Genomic DNA, 24,281 nt, shown 5'->3' on the forward strand with positions numbered 1-24,281 from the left:
TAATAACAACGAACAGAATTAGCACACCTGTTCTTTACTTGTATGCATGCGCAGAAAAAGCATATGCTACTAAGCCTTTATGAACTGATTCTTCTACACTTTCCAAAAAACATAATTTTATTTTACAATCAGCATGATTGTTCTATTTATCTTTAGTAAAAAGACCATCGAGAAATCAGCTGGTAAAACTAATGTTTCTTTATTTATATAGATTTCCACGAACAACGAATTATGGAACTTTAATTGAATAACGTAAGCTCAGCTGTTTTAATCAAGCTTACTTTAACTTACTTAATTGTTTCGATGTAACTAAAACATTAATATCAAGTTATGGCTACTATCAGACATCAAACTGACCTCCTTGCGAGTTTGAAACAAAGGAATTATTAAGTTTTCGTGAAATGGGGTTGGATAAAATTTTGTTCTGGTGAGATGGTAGAGGTGTGCAAAAACAGCAAATTTTTGTTTGAAATAGTGGCTTTAAGTTATGTTATTCTATATATTATGCCAAGCCTCATAATATGTTAAAATGACAACGTTCGTAGCTAATTACGTACTGAAATCAGAAACTTCAAGCTTCTCCTACATACGAAAAGAATAACAATAAAATATTTTAGCGTGGCGACTATCCAGATCAGCATAATTATTCATTCAGCCTCATATTCCAAATCTGAATAGTCGCCAGCATAAACAAAAGAACACCTTTCGTTTTTCCTTCTTGTTCGCTCATTTATAATCACTTCGCGTGTATATGTATTCAACTTTTGTTTTCTTCTTGGCTCTGGTGTAAGAATATAATTTCTATCTAAACATTTAAATAATTAATGCATATCATAAATTCATTATCACAATTTTATGTGCTCACTCTGTTATTATAAAGTGTAAGAAACAATAGTAAGAAGAAAAAATAGTTATTTCAAGCAACCTGTTACAGCTTAGCAGTGAACATTTCAAGCCGTTTTATATCGACTATATAACCATTATTAATGAAAGAGGACAGTTGAAAATGTTAAATCTCATCAAAAGTTTATTTTTAAAAATTGAGGAATATAAACGAGCTATTAAAGACCAATATATTTGTATGCATTACGCAACACTAGCTTTATCAATAGGATTCAGTATAAATGATATATCTTTCATATACAAATTTGCCGTAAGTGATAGTTTTAATGTTGCATTCTGTTGACCAGCAGGGTTTGTTTAAAGTGCAAGTTGTTCGACTGTAGTGATTAATACACTACATTTCTTGGCAATTGAGTAAAACAAGTGTAAACTATTAATGTACATTTTCGTAATGACTACGTATTACCAAAATCAAAAAATAATGTTAACAATTACTTTTAAGGCTTTAACGCAGCAAAGCAATAATAAAAAAATTCAAAATTAATGTTTAATTTCGTACTCACTGGCATTTATTCTCAAGATTTTAAAAATAATTATAATTCACTTTATTTCTGGTATTTCTATGGGGAGATACTTTATTCTCTATGTAATCAACTGAAATCTCACGGAAAAACCTAACTATTTATTGTTTCATTGTACATTGTTTCATAATGCACTCCTTTCAACAGCAGTTAATACTATTGTATACATGTTTGATAATCTCATGAAATTATTTGCTTATTTTCATTAACGTTATTCAGAAACAGTACCTTTTGCTTTTTGTCTGATAATTCCTGCCATTAGTTAATTTATAAGATAGTGCCTTCTGAGCAACTAGGAAACGTTGTCGGTTTTTCTTTTATTCAGTTTCTATGTTTCATTTGTCGATAAGCTCTATGTAATTCGGTTTTGAGATTTTCTCTTTGAGTTTTTAGATCTGATTATGTCAATTTCAACTCGCGGTTAACTTGGTAATACGTACCCTACGGCAACATCAAATATGTTGCTTCCGATTGAACTTGAAACGGCCATATCACCAAACCCTTTGCGTGCAACGAGAACACTTGTAATTAGATCTGGAATACTTGTACCAGCAGCTAGAAAAGTCATGCCCATCACCTAAAGTCATTCCAAGAAAAAGCATTTTTCTCTTCTTTATTTGTAATAATTCTAAACTCATAATACAGCTGGATTTAGGGTTAACTATTATTTATAAAACAAGGTATAGAAAGGGCTGTATAAATCTAATATACTTCTAAATGTTATGAAATATTTTGATGTCATATTCGAAAAACTGTGTATCTAGCTTATATTTGATGTTAATTTACTGTAAATGATGAGTATATTTTTTGTTATTTATTGCACGTTTATTTCAGTGCAATAAGTTGATCAATACACACTTAAGATATTGAGTGAGGAAATCATTACATTTGTTTATTCTTGTACTTTATTAAAATAATATTTATCTTCTAAACTTTTATTAATTGACCCGATAAAACTACAAGAACATAAAAAATAAGAAATACAAAATAGTGATGAAAATATTACATTTATTTTAAAGATATGGGTGGGGTATGGACAGCTAGTTAGCATTCTTGGCTAACTTGAGGGCTATCTGCGCTAGTCGTTCTTAATTTAGCAGTGTAAGACTAGAGGGAAGGCAGCTAGTCATCACCACTCACCGCCAACTCTTGGGCTAATCTTTTACCAACGAATAGTGGGAATGACTGTCACATTATAACGCCCCTACGGCTGAAAGGGCGAGCATGTTTGGTGCGACCGGGATTCGAGCCCGCGCCCCTCAGATTACGAGTCGCACGCCTTACCCAACCTGGCCATAAGCACAGGTATACGTTGTGAGTTTTTTCCCCGCGTACTAGCTTGTGTCGATTGACTGATCGCTGGTAGCTGAGCACAACGCTAAACCGTGAGCTATCTGTGCTCTGTCCACCATAGGTATCAAAACCCGGTAAGTCCGCAGACATACCGAAGAAAATAACTGAGTTGTAATATAAATGAAATAAAAACCCTATAAACTTGTATTTAATTTTCATCATGACTCCTTGGAACTACATGCTTTTAGAACATCATGAGTTGTAATATAATTAGACATAAAACGTATTCACGCAATCACGCTTGTATTATACTAATGATATTTTAATTAAAGAGAAAAAATATAAGCATAAGACTACAATGAAAATAATTAATTGCAATCACGATCTGTTTAAAACTATGATGAAAGTTTTATCCTTCCAATCTGTTGTACTGTTTTCAGTTTTATGCCAAATTAGTATCAATACGGGAACTAATTAGAGAAAAACCTCAGTTATTCCTGCACAAGATACTATTTTCTTTTATTGCTAATTCTTACCTCGTTCGGTATTCCTGCAGCTTGACCGGTCAAAGAAGCCCACCAGACCATTAAATAAGAAAAAATGGCAATCCACAATATGCTGCCTATAAAGCATGCTGGAAAATACTTGCGTTTCTCCTGTGAAAATATAAACCGTAAATACAAATAAATCTTTAAAAAAAATCGAAAGCTACTTTTTTTGTGTGTATATGTTTTCTTATAGCAAAGCCACATTAGGCTATCTGATGAGGCCACTGAGGAGAATGTGTGCTGTTCCTATTTTTTTTGTAAAAGAAAACGACACATAATACTAATAAATTTGTTAACCAATGATATCATCAAAGGCTTCTGTGGATGCATTTCAAATAGACATTTTATTTTTGTATTTACAATATTACTAACAGAATTGTACAGGTTTTCCAAAAACAACAACAAACTACTCCCTCTGTTTGCTCGTTCCAGACATCATAATAAAAATAAACTAAGAAATACAAAACACTGATGAAAATATTGCATTTTTTTAAAAATAAATAGGTTGTGTATGGCCAACTGGACTGTAAATTCAAGTATTTAAGGTTGGAGCGATGTCGTATTGGGTGTCTCAAGCGACATTTTGCTATGTATTTTGCCACCATATTATCAGTCAGGATGATAGTTTATAAAATATGATATTTCATACTCTTATTTGTGATACTATTCGATACACACGTATGTTAATAAGTTCTCTATATTTTGTACATTTAATCCAATACGGTCTTCGTGCTATATACTCGTACGTTATTAATTGAATACGTTTCTCACTACAGTTTGCTCTCCAGTGGCTCAGCGGTATGTCTACGGACTTACAACACTAAAAACCAGGTTTCGATACCCGGGGTGGGCAGAGCACAGATAGCCCATTGTGTAACTTTGTGCTTAATTTACAACAGCAACAACTCACTACAGTTTTCGTCTTCGTATCACTTAGAGTGGTAACGTACTTCTGACAGTGTGCTGTTTTCATCTTCTTATCAGTTAGAATGGTCTTTATACTTTTGTCAGTTTTAAAGTTTTCATATCATTTCTCTTAAAATGGTCCAAGTATTTTAATTTCCTTATCACTAATAATGGTTTGTTTATTTTTTTGTAATTAAGAAGTTTTCTTGTTATGACTAAGAACGATTTTAGTATTTCTGTCAGTGTGAAATTTTCGTTCTGTCATACTCAGAGTGAATTAGGGTATTTTTGCCAGTACGACAATTTCATTTTGTTATCAATAAAAATGATTATTTTTTTTCTAGTAATTACTTTTCATCTTGTTATTTTTCGAACGGGTTGAATACTTTTGTCGTTATTGAGTTTATATCTCATGTGGTAAAAAAAGAAAGAGTGGTCTATCACCAAGATGTTTTGATCTTGTTTTTACTAATAATGATGAGCATATTTGTGATTATGAAGTATTCATTTTGATGTTAGTACGGTTGGTCTGGGTTTTTGTCACTATAAAGTTTTCATTATGTTATCGTTAATAACGATCTGAAACTTCTTGTTAGTATAAGGTTTTGATGTTATTTCTACTAATGATCTAAGTATGTTGGTCAATAATAATATTTTGTTTTATCATCACCTAAAATGGTCTAGATATTTTTTTCAGTACGAAATTTTTGTATTCTTTTCACTACTAACTTTAGGAGTACTTTTGTCAATATGAAGTTTATGTTTTTATCGCTTAAAATGCTCTGGGTATGTGCTTCAGTATTAAGTCTTCATTTTGTTATTCCAAGGATTGTTTGTTTTGAATTTCGCGCAATGCTACACAAGGGCTATCTGCGCTAGCCGTCCCTAATTTAACAGTTTAAGACTAGAGGGAAGGCAGCTAGTCATCACCACCAACCGCCTACTCTTGAGCTACTCTTTTTACCAACGAATAGTGGGATTGGCCGTCACATTATAACGCTTCCACGGCTGAAATAGCGAGCATGTTTGATGTGACAGGGATTCGAACCTGTGACACTCAAATTACGAGTCGAGTGCCTCAACTACCTGGCCATGCCGGGCTCGAAATAAATGGGAAGCGAATAGACGGGTTGAATCTGCGTCTTCTTATACAATATTAATTAATAAGAACGTTAATATGTATAAAAGCAGAAAGATTGTCTGGAACCACTGGACTTCGCCCTTGGACTCGCATCTTCTTATACGACATTAAAAAATACAATTACGCTGTTATAATTTAGCAGCCTAACACAATGTAAAAACACTAGTAAGAGAATTTATCACTTAAGCAGCCAAATAGTTGTCGTTGAGTGCTATCAATAAGTTGCTTTCTTTCCAATCAATAAGTGCTAACTGGTGACAGTGGCAGCCATTTTTAGTAGCTTTAACAAAAAAAAAGACATCTAATAAATGTTAACAATATTCAAAATTATTTCTTTAAGAGAGTGATGTAGTAAAATATAGAATATTTAGTATCAAAACTTAATTTTTGCTGAAGGTTTATTTTTCTGTGGCTTTTATCATAAGAATCAATAAGTAATAAATAAGATTATTTTGCGCGTTAAAAACGTGTTCGAAGTAAACTTTTACTCACTTCTAGAAAAGTAAAAATTATTATTTAAATAAAAAGAAGTAAACCTTTCGCCGCACATCTGGCAGTGTAAGCCATAGGGGAAAGATAATTGGAGCAACGAGAACGTAGTTCAGTCTTTTCCGCCAGGTGGTGGGCCAACTCATGTCTAACGGTTCTTCTTGTTGCAACACTTCTAGTTGCTGCTGTACCTCCTAAATTTAAAAATAGCGTGCATGATTTCTGAACAAAAGTTAAATGTCATAAATCAAATTAATGAAAATTACTTTATAATTTTCGCACTTCAAAACCCTTTTAATTTTGCTTATAATAATAATGAAAACCATATAATAGATCCACGTTTTCTTGTTTGAACATTTTTCGACAAAACAAGTTAGTTGTAGCAAACCGCTTGTACTTAAGTATATCCTTTCAAAATTGTATTTCATTTGTTTTTGAATTTCGGACAAAGATATTCAAGGACTATCTGCGCTTTTTTATCCTTAGCCTTTAATTTCCTGTTTTACAGCCTGGCACGCTAACCACTAGGTTACTTCCAACCCACTTAATCCTAAAATTTGTTTCCGTATAACAAAATCTGTGCACTTGGATTAGGTTGGTTATTTAGAATTAAGCACGAAGCTACATAAAGAGCTATTTGTGCTCCGCCTTCTAAAGGTATCGAAACCCGGTTTTTAGCAGTGTGACTTCACAAATATATTGGGGGGCCTTGGATTAGGACTTAACTACAGATTACTCTGATTAAGGATCGCTCGCTTTGCTTGTTACGTTCCTGCAGATTTGTTTCGACTTTCTTTAAACAATGTTTCTAGAGTTATGATTTTATGTAAACCCAATGTTCGGTGTTAAAAGCAGTGTTTCAAAGTCTGTGGTCATTATTAATCATGATGATAAAAATTAACTTCACAACAATTGTATATCGGTGATTGAAATGTGTCAGGGGTATAGACAACATCGTGTAAATATTAGTTATAAACAATACTCAGTAACTTTGGGTTAATCGATTTGAGCGCATAGAAATATCTCAGTTAAAGAATTCTTTACTCAGTCGACTTACATTTGATGACTGTAAATGGTGATAGTTTACATATACAAAATTTTGACAATAGTCTGGTATTAAACAAGACAAAATTAGAAATGGCATGAACATATCCTAGGATGTAAAAAAAACACTCAATTTGTGTTAAACTTAGAGTACAGTATTGTACAAACGTGTAAGGACAAAGTCAAAATTTAAATTTCAGGCTATTTTTAAAGGAAAATGGAAAATAAATCACAGGTAAAAAATCAAAATTTTATTAATCTGCATAGACAACAGAAATTTGGTGGAAATGCTTGAGTTCACCAAACAATTAATATTTTGTGTAGGCATTGTTTGCAACATATTTAACCAAAGTATTGTTTGATATATTAGTCCAAAGGTCTCTAATACACTCCCATAAAGTTTCTTCGGAAGTACCTTTTGATTTGTCAAGTTTATGATTTATCAAATCCCAGATCTACTCAACTGGGTTGATATCGGGGCTCTGCAGGGAGCATTGTATCACTTGAATGACTCCATCATCTTTCTTAACTAAGTAATTTCTGCACAGCTTGGATGAATGTTTGAGGTCATTATCTTCTTGGTAATAGAATTCTTTACCAACACTGCTCTAACTACTGCTTATATCATGACGGATCAATATCTGATGGTACTTACGTTTGTCCACTATTCCATCTATTTTGCAAATAGATCCTGTCGCCTCAGAAGAAAACACCCCAAATCATCACACTGGCTCCCACATACTTCATTGTAGGTGCCATGCATTTCTTCCACCGGAAGTACAACCTACGTTTTGAACCAAATATTTCAAACTTGGACTCTACTATCCATAACACCTTTTTTTCTAATCATCAACAGTCCCGTTTTTGTATTTTTAGCAAATTTTAGTCTCTTGGCAATATTTGTAGATCGAACAAAAGGTTTTTTAATTGGTACACGACCAATTAACCCATTTCGATTAAGTCTTCTTGACACCGTAGATCTGGACATTTTCTGTCATTTAGTACATAGTCGTTTATCTCATGCTTGAGATCAGTAGCAGTTTCTTTCTATCACGAAGGCTGCACAAAAGATACTTAACATCAGTATCATTGAGTTTATGTGTTCTGCCTCTTCCTGTCTTATTATCAAATTTACCTACATTGGTTTCATAATCTAGGGTGTAGTTGACAGTGTTTAGGGAGCGTTTCAAGTCTCTAGTAGTTTGTTGGAGAGTCCAACCAGCATCTATGTAAAACTTTTTTGCAAACTCTATGGACTACTGACAATTCTCTACGTTTTTTGCACGGTGGCATTACAATCAAACTTAATATATAGTGTTAAACATTGTTTTTAATAATATTTATTTGTGGAGTCCTATTAAACCGATTTCTTCCAGCATATATTGCTGCCATATGCTAGATTCTTTTTATATAGTTAAGACACTGCATGGAGTAACATGATATTTATTTCATACCATAGATTATATAAGTACATTAATTCAAGTAGAACCCTTATGACAAGTTCTTGGTACAAGTAAAAGGAAATTCTAAAAAATGATAAATATTTTCATCTTGGCTAATTCAGTTGTTAGCAGGGATCAGTATTTAAATTTATATTATCTAAAGCATGGAAGAATTATTTCCGTAAAATGAATAGAATGAGAATATATTATCTTGTCCTAATACACAGTGCACAGTGCTACATATTAGTTTTAATGCCATAAACTTTGAGTCTGCGAGACAGTTGATGCTCTATAGAAACCATGTTTTATTTATGTATTTCTGAGTGTTGTTTCACGATGCAGTTATAAAAAGTACATTCACATTAACAAAATTACTCTGATGATGAATATAGCTGAACTGAAAATTTCTAATATAATATAATAATAGACTATTGTATAGAATTGTTGTCTTGTCGTTTTTCTTACCCTTGAAGAAAATGCAGCCATGGGTGCTGTTTTTCTCTATTTACAAATACCTTTGTTGAAAAACTCAAACAATAATTGTTAAGGAAGTTCAATCTGTATGAAATGGGTCGTCTTCACATAAAAAAAAAAAAAGAGTTGTTCACTTGCTTGCCTTCCTTCGCAAAATAATACAGCTAATTCTTTGAATATTAATATTTATGTGTGGAGGTGACCTAAATAAAGCAATTCATTACTTTGAATTCTTATATTATGTATAATACATAATAAAATCTTCATCCTACCGGAGCAGAACATAACTCCAGGACAGCAGCTGGACCAGAGTCAGTAGTTATTGTACATACGTTCTTGGGTGTGCTTCCGCTAGCAATGCATTCGGACTTTCTTTTGTCATTACAGTCTCTAGATACCTGGCCCAAATCTGTAACACTTTCGTTAAGTTCACTACCAGACAAAGGTGAGAGAGGTACCATGTTACCTATCTATACGAAAAAAAGTAAACTTAAATGAGGTACGTTACTACACAAAAACATCTGAATGAATAATTTCCATTATCATAGTCTATACTAATATTTTTATATAATCATTAGGAAGATGATATTGAAATTGTCTTCAAAGATAAAAACTGTGTATAACGTGTAGCATAAAAACAACCAAACATGTTTTATTAAGTGTTTGATAAATGTATTTCAATCATCACAATTTGTAACATTTCTAAAATAAGTTTATTAATCTACAATTTTTGAGGTCAACTTCATGGTGCTCTTCAAAATAAGTAAATCAAAACATACCAGTATTTTTGTACATTCATGGTAAATGTAATGTTTTTGGATAGTATATTGTTAAAACAGTTTAATAAATTCATGAACACGATCGATCAAGCCTGAACAGCATTAAAACAATGATTTTTCCACAAATGCTTAAGCTGATCATATTATAAAGTAAGGTACAAACACATTTCGAAAGATGATTTATTGTGGCTTTTGTTTTCCGTTGTCTTATCAAATTGTTCAGGCAATGTAAACGCAACTGAGTTTAAAATTCACCATAAGGTTGAAGAATAGACTATAAAATTTGAAAGACAGATATCACATCCGCAAAAAATAAAACACGGAACAAATAAATGAAGTCAAGTGTTTGTAATTATTAAATGAAGTCAAAATGTTTTTTATCCATCCAAAAAAAATTGTACAATGCACATTTTAAAATAACTTAATTATTCATAAAAAAATAGCAGGAATGTTGTTGGGATCTATAGAAAAACTGTTTTTATTTGGAGAAAAACAACATCTAGATTTTCTCGTCCTTTCTGGATGAAGCAAACAAGAACGGTCAATAAACCTTATTTTCTAGGCTTAACTACCGCTGAGAATATAGAATTGTATCTGAACTAAGAACATTTGTGTTACTCTAAATACATTTTATGCTAGTTAATTAAATGAACTTTAGAAACTTGTACTTTGGCTTGTGGATAGACACGTTTCTTTCCACTTAATATCCAAACTTTATTCAATCACGTCTCAAACTCGAAGAAAGCGAGAAAGGCAATAAATGAGAATAATAAAACCGAATCTCTCGGTCAGTAACGTCTTACTTATTATTCAATGTTGAACGCTTTCTACATTTATATTTGTGTTATAAAGATTATGGTTTAAATTGTATTTAGGTTGTTGAACTTGAAAATGTAATTACGCATGAAAAAATCACAAAAGACAGTGAGCTCAAGTCACACACGAAACAATGAGGTGCATTATATAGTCACACACGAAACAATGAGGTCCATTATATAGTCAGTTTCATAAACTTTACAAAATTCTCTTTTGAAAGCATTATTCGATCTAAGCATTCATCAAATACTTGTACTTGTTTTTCTTTCTTTTGTTTCGAACATTTGCTCAAAATACATAAGAATTATTTTCGCTAGTCGTCCATAATTTTGTACTGGCACTTACCAACATATCTTGGAATACTCTGATAGAATAGTGAAAAATGACTGTCACTTCTACGAGTAATCATTACTCCAGTTATGGAAAACAATTTTGCAGCAGCGAGACGAAAACCACAGACACGAAAATCCATAGTCCGTCCAAAACATTAAGTTTTAGGCCATACTTGGCCAAATATAATCCTTAAGTGTTACGTTTTACTTCTGAAAAGCTGAAAATAAAGTTCAACTAAATTTGTCTTTCTTTACTGTCTTCCTGCAAATTAAAATATCTGAGTTAACCATATCTCAGATTATCTTCAGAACTATTTTCAGCTGTGTCCTTGGCTGTCTTGTTCAAATAATAAATTGAAAGCTATTTTCAACAAACCCACAAAAACAAGATAGCGACTGACTTTATACTCTTAATTTCTATATTTCATAAATTTGAAGAATAAAACTATTAAGATATTTAAACCATACATTTTTATATTTTACCAAACATTAGCATTTTTAGGCTTTATTTTGCACAGAGTCACGCAGTCTAAGGCATGACATAAGCAGCATATAATAATTTTAGTTTTGTAACACCAGGAAAGCTTCTTTCATAATATAATTGGTGAAATTATTAAGTAGAAAGTTTTCGATCTTTACTAACTGCTCTAAGCCTATGACATACAAATTATTTTCAGCCAGCGAAGGGCCCGGCATGGCCAAGCGTGTTAAGGCGTGCGACTCGTAATCTGAGGGTCGCGGGTTCGCATTCCCGTCGCGCCCAACATGCTCGCCATTTCAGCCGTGGGGGCGTTATAATGTTACGGTCAATCCCACTATTCATTGGTAAAAGAGTAGTCCAAGAGTTGGTGGTGAGTGGTGATGATTAGCTGCCTTCCCTCTAGTCTTACACTGCTAAATTAGGGACGGCTAGCACAGATAGCCCTCGAGTAGCTTTGTGCGAAATTCAAAAACAAACAAACAAACAATCAGCCAGCAAAATCTTGAAGCGATCATTTACAAGGAGGTTACTGAATCAGAAATCTTCTGTTTCTGCTCTTTGAGATCAACGTCATTATACGGAATCCTTGCTCCATGTGTGAAATTATTAATGGAGCTATTCTTTTGGGCTTAGATGTTTCTTAGTTATTTTACTGAGGTATGCACATTCTAACGTCATACATTCAGAACATTTTCATAAATCTTCAGTAAACCACCTAAATTGATAATAACAACGAAGAGATCCTACCAAAATATTGGTTCTACCTAAAATGAGTTCCTAGATTCAGTTATAGTGAACGAACCGACCATAACTTATTCAATGGCTCACAATCCTCGAGTGAACAATGAAGAAACGTTTGATATTTTTACAATGGATGTTATTATTCTTTTATTTCTGTTAGAGAACGAAAACTAAAATTGAGATGTGTATTATTTAGGATTATTTTGATTAATACAAGCTTAAGAAGAAAGAGGCAGATAAAAAAACACACATGACCCGATTTAGTAACAGTAGCAACTTACGTCTATATGACACTTTCTAAAAGTTAAATAATAACTTTCATGCCGTTGATTTTCCTGACCTTTTCCATCTCTTTTCTTGTTTCTAATAACTAAGTTTTAATTGTTTTATATATAAGCAAGGGTTCGAATTTTAGAATAAAATCCAACAATAACACGTAATTTAACTAAACAAAGTTTTGAAGGACATTAATTTGTACGACGTACCTCTTTGTCAGGGGAATCCTTGTCTTTGTCCTCAGCCAGTTCGGTTTCATCTACAGAAATGATTTCTGTACCATTCTTTGGCGTACAATTATGGACGTCTTTTGATGAAATGTTAATCGTTACAGGATGAACGTTTTTACATGAGCAAGTCGCGTACGTAGCACAAGTTGGGCAAATAGCACACGTTGTGCACAACTTGTCACCAGATGGAGGTCTGTAACTTATAGTGCTGCCGTTTGATTTCTCTGTACTTCGAGGTTTTGTTGCTTCCAACAAAACACGCAATGAGGCAATGGCGTGAAGCTGTGATGCTTTCTCATCAAGTTTACCTGTAACATGAAATTATTTTAACTTACACTTTTCTTTGGTTACCTTGAAAATGAAATTATTTTACGTCATATAATTTTCAATCAACAGTTTTTTCACTTAAATGTTTCAGAAAAAGTTACTTTACCGAAAAAAAAATGTTTTATAATATATGAGCACAGTTGAGCCAGAATGGAATTCTGGGATACTCAGCCCACCTTAACACCCCTCTAGTACCAACCTTGTATAATAAGTTAAAACAATTGTAACTTACAAATATTTAATAAGATTTAAGCATTAAATAGCAAAATAAATTCAACAGAAAAACGAACAAACGAGAACTATATTTTTATACAGCATAAAAACATGAAACTAGAGCTGTGTTTTGTACTCAGGTTTTAAAAAAATCTTCATCAGAAAGAAAATGAAACCAAAACTATATTTAATACCCAGAATACGTTCAAACGTTCTTTACTGTAAATACTGTAAAATTATATGTATGAAGCTATACAATGAAAATTACTTATTTTAGTTATTGAATTCAAATTGCTGTGGACAAATAGTAACACAATTTATTGTTCAATAAAACTGGTATATTTTCTTAGAACCCACTGCCTGTTTATTCGTTAAATTATTGTAAATACACGTATATAAGATCGATATCTAATTTTCTACATCAAGAAAAAATACGAATGGAAAACTGAAACCAATTGATTTAGAACGAGTCACATTAGCTCACTTCATGGAAGTTCCCTATGGATAAAAAATACTACTGTAAAAAAGATTCATCAGTTTAAATGATTTTTTGTATAAATAATGAAAAACAGAACTTTCCTGAAATGAATTTTTCAGAAAAGAAAATAACGAAATTTGAAATAATGGATTTTCAAACTATTCGTGAGAGCAGTAACTCTCCAGAACTTCTTTTTATTTGCAAAAATATCCACGTGCGAATTGTTTTCTATTCTTCTCGTTCAGTATCATGCATAAACTTCCACACCATGTACTCACCGTCATGCATAGGGTCGATAGAGTGTATCATCAACTGTAGCAGGCCTTGACGAAACTTGCTACCAGCGTGAAGGATAGGTCGACTCATACGTCTTCTGCTTAACTGAAACATACACACGCACATTTACGTTTTTATTGAACACAAACCTCTTAAGCCTACAAGAATTTTGAGCTATTGCAAAAGAATTATAAAATTCTTGTGATATTTGAATCTCATGTTTTATATGTCAATGTTCTTAACTTTGCAAAATGTGAATAAATCTAAATATAACCCTCAAAGTAATAAGGCTTGAATAGAAAGCAGGAAAGACGGAGTTGATGAACTCACTCAGTTAGTTAATTAGTCATTAAATGAAATATTAGCAAAGAGAGAAAGTTCGTTTCATTTCCTAAAGAGAGTCATTTAACCTGTTAAGTTGAATCTTTGAATATCACTTATATATATTAAATAATTTGTGATTTTTCACTTATTTCTAGAAATTTCGTTTTATAAAAAAGGTAAAAAAAACAGGAAAGTACATTGTGCATCTTTCTGTATTAAAAACATGATTGTGATAAGAAGAGAATCACTTAGAGAACAATATACATATGTATACAAATTACTTTGTTTCGTAGAATAGCATATTCTCATTGGAAGAACAAGTTCGATAAACGTTACCCCAAAAGTGCTGAAACAACATATGAAGAACATGGATTTTTTTTCTCGTATATTAACTCCTAACGTTAGATTTTATAGCCTTTACATCTTATCTGTATTACAAGAGTTGTTCTAAAGTATTTTTAGGTACATATGTGTTGTAATATCAACCACACATTATTACACTCTGTTTACATATATTGTGATATAAAAATCATCTTAGGTAACAAGCAAATTATTACAAAAACTTCAAGCGATGTAGAAGCGTAGTTGATGTCAAAGTGAAATACGGACATTACGAAAATAACAAACACATTCAAACAAATCGTTCTCTTCATGAATTTCTTATCTTTATATATCACAGTTAAATGTCTATACTAATTCAGCGATTTTGATACAACGAGGAACAAAAGTAGTTTAAAAGATGGACATCTTTATAGTTAGATTTAATCACTCAGTATAATACTTCTCACGTAGGTGGCGCCCCAGTGACACAGCATTATGTCTGCGTAATCACACCGCTACGAATAGGGTTTCGATATTCGTGGTAGGCAGAGCACAGATAGCCCATCGTGTATCTTTGTGCATAATTCCAAAGAATTAAACAAACTTACTTAGATGTTCCGTTAATCTTTCCAAGACAACTGAATGGTCATTATTCGTCAATGGATCCTGTGTAATCACCTGAGTCAATAACTTTGAAATTTGTAAAATTAAATAGGATCTTCATTACTTTGAATACATTGGACCAAGATCATACTTATAAAGCAAAAAACAGATACGTTATCAAATTACTTTTACCTGAAGGTTTCTAATGACATTAAACTCACTTAAAAAGATTTACTATGGATCAAGTTGCCCAACCCATAGTCGTACTAGGTGCTTTTGTTTGCTGCTACTCACTACAAACCAATAATCAACTACAATGAATAATATGTTCAGCCAGTAATAGTAGGTGAGTAAGATTGATATACTCTTATCACAAATATATAAATGGGACTTTAAATGTCTTTTAATTATTGTTTTAGTTATAAACTTTGCTTTTTAACCAAAAGAAACCATATTGTCTGGATTTAGTTATCAGAAGTATTAATTGAATATTAATGTTCAAAATTGTCAATAAAACAAACTCTTTCAAGTTTCTATTATTCCACATACACATTATTACAGTGTTTAATACACAGAGTTTATTAGGCACAGTATAATTTATTAAACATTATACCAGTTTTTAAATAGAGTTCTTAAAATCATTCGCATTCTTCATAAACGAGGTTTCTCTTACTGCATTTTAAATACAAAATTAGTTTAATTTTGTGGTTTGGTTTTGAATTTCACGTAAAGCTACACGAGGGCTATCTGCACTATCCATCCCTAATTTAGCAGTAAAAGATAAGAGACAAAACAACCAGTCATGATCACCCACCGCCAACGTTTTGGCTACTTTCTTAGCAATGAATAGTGGAATTGACCGTACATTATAACTATCCACGGCTGAAAGATCGAGCATGTTTGGTGAGACGAGCATTCAAACCCGCAACCCTCAGATTGCGAGTCGAGTTCCCTAACTACCTACTTACAATGTGTTTATGTCTTATAAAATATCGTGATCTCAACAAAAGTTTCACGTCTACCTTTTAATGTACTTGTTAATTGTTTCAAGTAATTGTGAAAAAAACTTTATCGTATTCACTAACATTGTTTCTACTTCCTCTTAGTTTGAACTTCTATTACGCATGGTTAATGTTAAATATATAACTTTTCTACAGGTGACGTTCAAAAGACGTTTTAATCTACGAGGGTACTTGACGCCAGAAACAAGTGTTCCGTAAATAAGGTATGTTCTATTATATCCTTACTATTATTCTTATTAACAGTATTTATGACAACTTTTAAGAACTCTAATTTTATTGTTTTTAATTTTTATTATTATTCTTTTATTACAGGAATTGTTTTACATTGTTTACTTAATGTACGTAATCAAGGTTAAACTAAATTTCCTCGTGGGACGATCTTCCTTAGATATAATTGGGATTACGACCGAAAATATCGGTAACAGTGAGATGACGCAAATAATGAAACAATGCATTCAAATTTATAGAAGTAATAACATCAAAAAACACATTTAATTAGCTATATTCATTACCAAGCTGGATTTTAATCCCACTTTAGTTGCTTTAATTGGAAGTTAATATTAATTATTACTAAAAATTATGATCTGTTGCTTTAGTGTTGTTAAATTAGAGTAAAATTTACTGCCATTCTTCATTTCTTGGCGTATTAATTTGAAATATGGCAATGTCACATTTTGATTCAATATGCCCAGATTAGTTTTTTAATTAAGCCTTTTTTAAAGAATTGTATGGGGTTAAAGGTCAAACAAACCAAAAATGCGGTCATTTTTACTGCAATCAAAATGACAATTGGAATAAATATAGGTTCCTGTATGTAGAGAGAAGTTGAATTTTCCCAAAATTATATCTATTTAAAAGGTCAGACCTCATAAAAAAGTATAATTTGGGGATTTTTGATAAATTACTTAACCATATTTTGATCAGATACTTTCTACAGAAGTTTGATTGCATCTTAGAACAAATCTGAGTTTCTAATAAAGTTAAGGAAGATGAGGCGTATGTAGAAAGTATGAAACGAAGAAAATAATTTGTCACTTTTACACAAGTGTCAAATTAAGTGAAAGAAGGTGTTGTAATGGATTTAGTGACGGATTGTTTAAACATAAGATGTCTAAACGTATTTTGTTTAATTGTAGACTATTTTATAAGACTATGTTTCACACATGTTTTGAGAGGATTATGGTGACAAATATAATTTTCATGTTCATTCCTAAAAAGCTTAGTGGTTATGTTCATCAAAGAAAATGACTGAATTATTAAAATGGTCTTTGAAGAAATGTTAGATAAACTGAGTGCAATGAGTTACTGTATTATTGTTCAAAAAGAGTCATTCTAAAAAGAATAGAAGAGTACAACCTACATGAAAGAGAATGGATACCGATACCCTTGTTCCCCGATAGGACAACGGTAAATCATCGGAGTTAAAACGCTAAAATCAGAGGTTCGATTCCCCTTGGTGGCTACAGCAAATAGCTCAACGTGGTTTTACTATAAGAAAACACAAACACCCGATCCTCTTGTGGAGCATCTCTATTGTCTGTAGAGGCAACACAAGAAGGGTGAAGTATCTTTATAAGTTTTCATTATATTTTTACTTCACAATTAGTAAAAGAAAGGCGGTTCACCAGAGATAACCACATGCTTTACTCATAATTTACAGTTTAAGAGCTCTAAATGTTAGTGAAATTGTGTTTTTCCTTTTGCTTCTGAAATAAGCGACAAGTTTTTGTAACGTTCTTTGCATGATATAGTTGGACTGACTTTTAAGTTATTGGGCAGTTGTTACATAATGTGACATCTGTTGCACTTACAAGACTGTCCCTGTACTATCTTTACACTTCCTGTCACGTCAACAGTTGGAACTAATGGTTTTAACTGTTTCAGTTTCCTCTGTTTTACTCTATTAATATACTTAATTATCTTAAAAGAGTCGTAAGAAATGATATTTCAGAATGATGGTCGTAGTAAACTGTTTTGATTTTCAAGTTAACTATGACTTTACTAAGTTCATGCAGAAGGTTCTCTGTATAATATCAGAGCAATTTTTAAAATATATATTAATGCAAATTATTTGACAGTCACTTCCATTATAAAGAAATGGCGAAACAGAATGCATAAAAACTACACCTCCAAATTATTTGACTACAGGAATGGTGCATAATAACATTTTCCAACGCAAATATTCCTACCTTCAAATCATGACAATATTTTTTACTTAATGGCATTTCAAAAAACATGTATCAACTTCAGGACCAAACAGAGGGATATATTCAATTAGTCTCACCTCAGTTGTGCTGAGCAAAATGCAACGTCATCTATCAGGTGAAGAATTCAGGAACATAAAGTGCAATGGAGAAACCGTTTACGTGCGAAATGTAGTAAGCAAGATAATTAAGAAGAATCTCTATCCAGAAAAGTGACACAAGTCACTTTGCTTCTACTACGTATCCCTTACACCGCCGCATGCTACAAGTAGTCAGAGAAAAATACGGATAATCATGTCATTCTATACGAAAACATACTAGTAAAACTGTCAGAAGCAGCTAATATGGACTCCTATGCGATCAGATTACTGAAATGGGCGTTGAAGAACTGTCATCCTTCTATTCTGGATGAATTATGGAAAGCACGCAAGGAGGAAGAGTATGCTTTGAACATGATATTTTTATAATGGGAACATTTACAATGACAACTGCACTGTACAGATACTGATAAGATGTATGTAGTCTTGTTTGGTTTTTGTTAAGCATAAGGCTACACCAAATACTATCTGTGCTGTTTCCACTTCGGGTACCGAAACCCGATTTTTGGTAATATAAGCTTTCAAAGTTACTGCTAAAGTTATATGCTCGCCCTTTCAGCCATGGGGGCGTTATAATGTTACAGGCAATCCCACTATTCGTTGGTAAAAGAGTAGTCCAAGAGTTGGCGTTGGTGGTGATGACAGCTGCCTTCCCTCTAGTCTTACACTACTAAATTAGGGACGGCTAGCACAGATAGCCCTCGAGTAGCTTTGTGCGAAATTCAAAAAAACAAACAAACAAACTCATTACAGTACAGTCTAATTTACAAACATAAATAATTGGAATGATTTACCAGTCTTGCGGAGTTTTTATAAAATGGGTAGTGTGTGCAAAAAACTGAAATGCATGCTACTGTATGCCAAGGAAAAAATAATCAAACAAATAGGTTATCGATCTCTTATCTTTTCGGCCCGGCATGACCAATGGTGTTAAGGCGTTCGACTCTCGGTCGCACCAAACATGCTCGCCCTCCCAGCCGTGGGGGGCCTTATAATGTGACGGTGAATCCCACTATTCGTTGATAAAAAGAGTAGTCAAAAGTTGGCGGTGGGTGGTGATGACTAGCTGCCTTCCATCTAGTCTTACACTGTTAAATTAGGGACAGCTAGCGCAGATAGCCCTTAAGTAGCTTTGCGCAAAAATTTAAAAACAAAAAACCTTATATTTTCGATAAAATATTTAAAAGTGCTACATAAAGATTATTTCAAAATTTAACACAAAACATTTTCTTAACCCAAATTAGCTCAATGTCTTTAGATGATAAGAAATACCACATTAATTATTTTTGTTTGTTTTTAATTTCGCACAAAGCTACACGAGGGCTATCTGGGCTATCAAACTGAAAAGCCTCTGTTATTGGGCTCTCCAGTTGCACAGCGGTATGTCTGCAGATGTACAATACGAAAAACCGACTTTCGATACCAGTGGCGAGCAAAGCATAAGTAGTCCGTTGTGTATCCCTGTGTTTAACTTGAAAATAAGCAGTCTTTTGATAGGAAACATATATTCGCATGTGCATACTTCTATATCCGTCACTTATTTATCTTTGAATGTTTTTAATTTCATATATATATATCTAATTTTTATATTTTTCAAAAATTTGTTTGTCTAAACCATTAAAATATCTATTGAAACGGTGAATATACACACATACACACACGCAAGCAGAGTTATATATATTTGTAAACGCGTTAATGTTGAGTATATACTCTTAAGTGTATGTTCCATCTGATGTTTTGTTTCTAACTCAAAGAACAACTGTTTTATTTATATTACTGTTTTCTTCTCTTTTTGATACAAGTTAAGGTAACTGGCAAGTCCTTCACATAGTTCAACTGCGTGATTTTTCAAACCTTTAAGTACCATACACGAATAAGTTTATAAATGAGATTTAAATTAATCTAAGCTGTTGTTTCAAGTAGTATTGATAATAGGTGATAGGAATCTAAAAGATGTCCAACCAAATATGTTTTTGTAATATTGTACCAGTTTTAATCCTCTATTCAATCTCTGTCTGCACCTCATTTTACACAAACATCATTTCGTCAAAGGATATAGTGTGTTGACCCTCAGAAAGCTCAAAATCGTCAATCACTTTCCTATTTTATGTTCCTGTATTGTATCTTTCACAGTGAACTGTTATCAGATTGAGAAGTTCGGAAACTTGTCTGTGTTTGGATTTGGTTTAGGAATATCTTCAAGTGTTTTTCCAAGTGTAAAACATTATCTCAGTTCTCGTTGTCTGCGCCGAACATAAGTCCTTCCATAGGAATTACGTATTTTTTATACCAAATACCATTGGTCAGCGTTATGCAATTGCGTGTAAAAATCAACAAAACAAAATGAAGTATCAAACGTGTTCTTACTTGAGCATAAAAAATATTTCACATAAATTAGAAGTTATATATATCACTTGCTATTTCAAAATGGGATTATATTTCCTTCAACAGTTATGCCTTCATGGAAAATTAAATGCAATATGAAAATATTTCAAACAAGCAGAATATCAAGATTTGTAACAAAGAAACCTGATGCTGTCAAAATTAACACCAATTTGTAACAAAGAAACCTGATGCTGTCGAAATTAACACCAATTTGTAACAAAGAAACCTGAAGCTGTCGAAATTAACACCAATTTGTAACAAAGAAACATGATGCTGTCGAAATTAACACCAATTTGTAACAAAAACCTGAAGCTGTCGAAATTAACACCAATTTGTAGCAAAGAAACCTGATGCTGTGGAAATTAACACCAATTTGTAGCAAAGAAACCTGATGCTGTTGAAATTAACACCAATTTGTAACAAAGAAACCTGAAGCTGTCGAAATTAACACCAATTTGTAACAAAGAAACATGATGCTGTTGAAATTAACACAATTTAAGCAAACTTACATTAATGTCATTGACACATAGCAAGAAAAATAATTGTTCACATGTGTAAATTATACTTTTTGAGGTACTTTATCAAGAGTTTAGCTGAACTGAAGTAAAGATAAAAATAAAATAAATTATAAATTTTAGAGATGAAGTAAAAAGTCCTTATCGATAGCCACAAAAAATTAAGATAGTTTCCAAGTAACAAATTTAATTTTGTAAATGAATAAATGGACTAAGGTAAAGTATTGTATAATATTTTGTATCATGGATACTGAGTTCTAAGCAAATGGCTGAAGATTTCTGATATGAATTAAAGTAATTTACAATCGTAACAATGCAGTTGTTTTGAATTAAGCACAAAGCTATACAATGAGCTATCTGTGTTCTGCATACCACGGGTATCGAAACCCGGTTTTTAGCGTTGTAAGCCCGCAGACATACCCCTGAGCTACTGGGAAACCATAACAATGTAAGATCGAACATGATATCGAGAAGATGGTAATATAAATTTTTAGCTAACTTCAATAATAAAAGTTGCCAGGTTAATATTTCAGCTACTGTCATTTGACAAATAAAACTTTTACTCTTTCCTATTTCGATCATTAATTTAATATAATCAATTTCATTTTCTTAAACATACCTATAAATGTGGTTTGCTAGATAGTGATGTAATCGCCTTTAAGGCTGTTTGTTTGTTTTTGAATTTTGCGCAAAGCTACTCGAGGGCTGTCTGCGCTAGCCGTCCCTAATTTAGCAGTGTAAGACTAGAGGGAAGACAGCTAGTCATCGCCACCCACCGCCGACTCTTGGGCTTCTCTTTTACCAGCGAATAGTGGGATTGACCGTCACATTATAACGTCCCCACGGCTGAAAAGGCGAACATGTTTTGTGCGACCGGAACTCGAACCCCTGCCCCTCAGATTACGAGTCGTACGCCTTAACACGCTTGGCCATGCCGGGCCTATTTGTATTATAGTATCCCCTGAGACCCCTAAACAATGAGCTATGGACGATAGAAAAATATGGAAGTAACTTCCGTTTGTCGGAATGCCTGTCTGTCAATTTGTTAAAGGTTAAAAAATAAGTGTTTTGAGATATTTAATGAATTATTGTTATTATTCTAAACCATTTCACACGGAATGTGTTAAGGTTAAATGTGTTTATTCTTGAAGTAAGTTTTTGTTCACGATATTTGGTGGTGTTCATCTTACAATTTTGACGATAGTTTATCACAAAATCAATACACTGAAAATGGATAGTGACTCAAATTTGTGTCGTTTTGGTCAAAAGTAAATAAACCTGTAGCCAATAACATGCAATTATACTTGCCTTAGATCTCACACAAACTTGTATAGTTAGAGTTGGTTGTGATATTTAAGTGTGTTAATTCTAGTAAATGTATGGTTATGAAGATGCGATATATTATTGATCAGAAAATCTAAACAAAAAACACGTTGTAAAACACTTCGGGCATTCAACAGGATTTCAGTCTCAACCCTCTATCAACTAGTCAGAGCTCATATACAATTAAAATTTAAATGGTAATTAATAAAATATCTTCAATGATAAGGCAGCTTCTGAGGAAGCCACAGATGATTCATAACACTTGGCAATATTTCGTACTTACACTTGCTTTGCGTAAATCAGTACATCAATGCCAAAGTCTGTCAACGAATTCTTGTATTGATGTAAAGGGCATACGCTTTCAGAGAACTGAAATGAAGGTACTTGAATACCTATACCATTTCTTACGACTCGTCATGCTTCGAACAGTATTTAACAGTGTATGGTCTGAACTAGGTCTGGAACAGAAAATAGTCAAAGTCTCTAAATCATATCAATTAAGTATTACCGGCATCATCAGAAGAGAAAATCCCACTCTGAAATGGTATCTAAGTGTGCGTGAGGGAAGTACCATTATGAGATCTTCTCCATGCACTGACATTTTGAATCAGTATCTGGAGAAAGATTATTATTAATGTACTCTTTTGAAGAGTGCTCTGGTAACAAGACCTAACATATCATCTTCAACAGGACATGGATGGAAAGTAAAAGTAGACAAACTATCTTTTTTCTATTGATGACTCACCCCCGAATGAACATGTAAATTTCACGACATGCACATTTGATAATTCAACACCTTCTTCTCCTCAATGTAAGTGTGAAAACTTTGGACTGAAGTGAAGTGAAACTTATTTATGTGAAAGGAATGATGACAAGTGTGAAAACCAGTCCACACAGTATACAGACAGTGAAGACACTGATGAGCTGGAAAACTAAAACTGAAATAATTAATTTGAATTGTGGCCCTTGTATAATGCTGCAAAATGTATAGTTAGTTTAATGTTTTGTTATTATTGTGATTTCAAATTCTAACACAATACTTTCACATAATGTACATGTGAATTAGTACATGTATATGGAAATAATTAATATCGATCCAATAACAATAACCTAGCGAAAGAAGACTACAAAGGTTTAGATGAGAGGTGAGAAAATGATACAGAATGTACAATAGATGTATGTTGTGATACTTTCAGTTACAATGGAGCACCTTTGTTCCTTTATAAAGACTTGTCAAACTTATTTCGTATTCCTGTCTAGCTGAAAACAAAACAAAACAGACGTTCCTAGCATGTGTATGTCATTTATAGTATAGATAATATGTAAAACTGAAATAATTAAACTTAAATTGTTGAAGAGGGTGAGAATGGCTAGAAGGGGATATACGAGGAGGTCATACAGAATAAAAGAATCACTTCTGCACATTAATTTGCATACATGTGTTATACATGCGTAAAGTGGGCGAAAGGTTTTCCAAATTTAGGCCGCATTACAATTACCAACGTAATTTTTTTCGATAATTATCATCAGATATTTCAAGTTATTCATTTAAATATTCACTGTTGGTTGGTCATAAATTCCTCTTGTTAAAAACTATGTCTTTTAGTGGAGCACATCAAGCAGTTGGTAACTTTTTCCAATGCTTCGTATCTTTCTTGTTTACCACTATTTATCCATCTGTTCAACAGACATTTCCTGAAAGCTAAGATGCAGACCTTTCATTTGGCACCAATGAATCTTTTCTAACAGGGAGATGCTGCAGGATCCCTTACATAG

The 24,281-nt window shown here is 32.8% G+C and overlaps 1 protein-coding gene across 1 annotated transcript in view; it reads right to left on the bottom strand.

Moving 5' to 3' along the window:
- Positions 1-24,281, bottom strand: part of LOC143235002 (sodium/potassium/calcium exchanger Nckx30C-like) — a 94,035-nt gene that overhangs the window by 12,739 nt on the left and 57,015 nt on the right. The window contains exons 3-8 of the mRNA XM_076472704.1: positions 13,713-13,815; positions 12,396-12,724; positions 9,034-9,231; positions 5,849-5,995; positions 3,254-3,373; positions 1,865-2,001 (exon numbers count right to left, since the gene is read on the bottom strand). Of these exons, the coding sequence (XP_076328819.1) occupies positions 1,865-2,001; positions 3,254-3,373; positions 5,849-5,995; positions 9,034-9,231; positions 12,396-12,724; positions 13,713-13,815 (1,034 nt within the window). The remainder of the gene's footprint in view (positions 1-1,864; positions 2,002-3,253; positions 3,374-5,848; positions 5,996-9,033; positions 9,232-12,395; positions 12,725-13,712; positions 13,816-24,281) is intronic.

Source organism: Tachypleus tridentatus, chromosome 12, assembly GCF_004210375.1.
Source record: "Tachypleus tridentatus isolate NWPU-2018 chromosome 12, ASM421037v1, whole genome shotgun sequence".
Taxonomy (NCBI): Eukaryota; Metazoa; Arthropoda; class Merostomata; order Xiphosura; family Limulidae; genus Tachypleus; species Tachypleus tridentatus.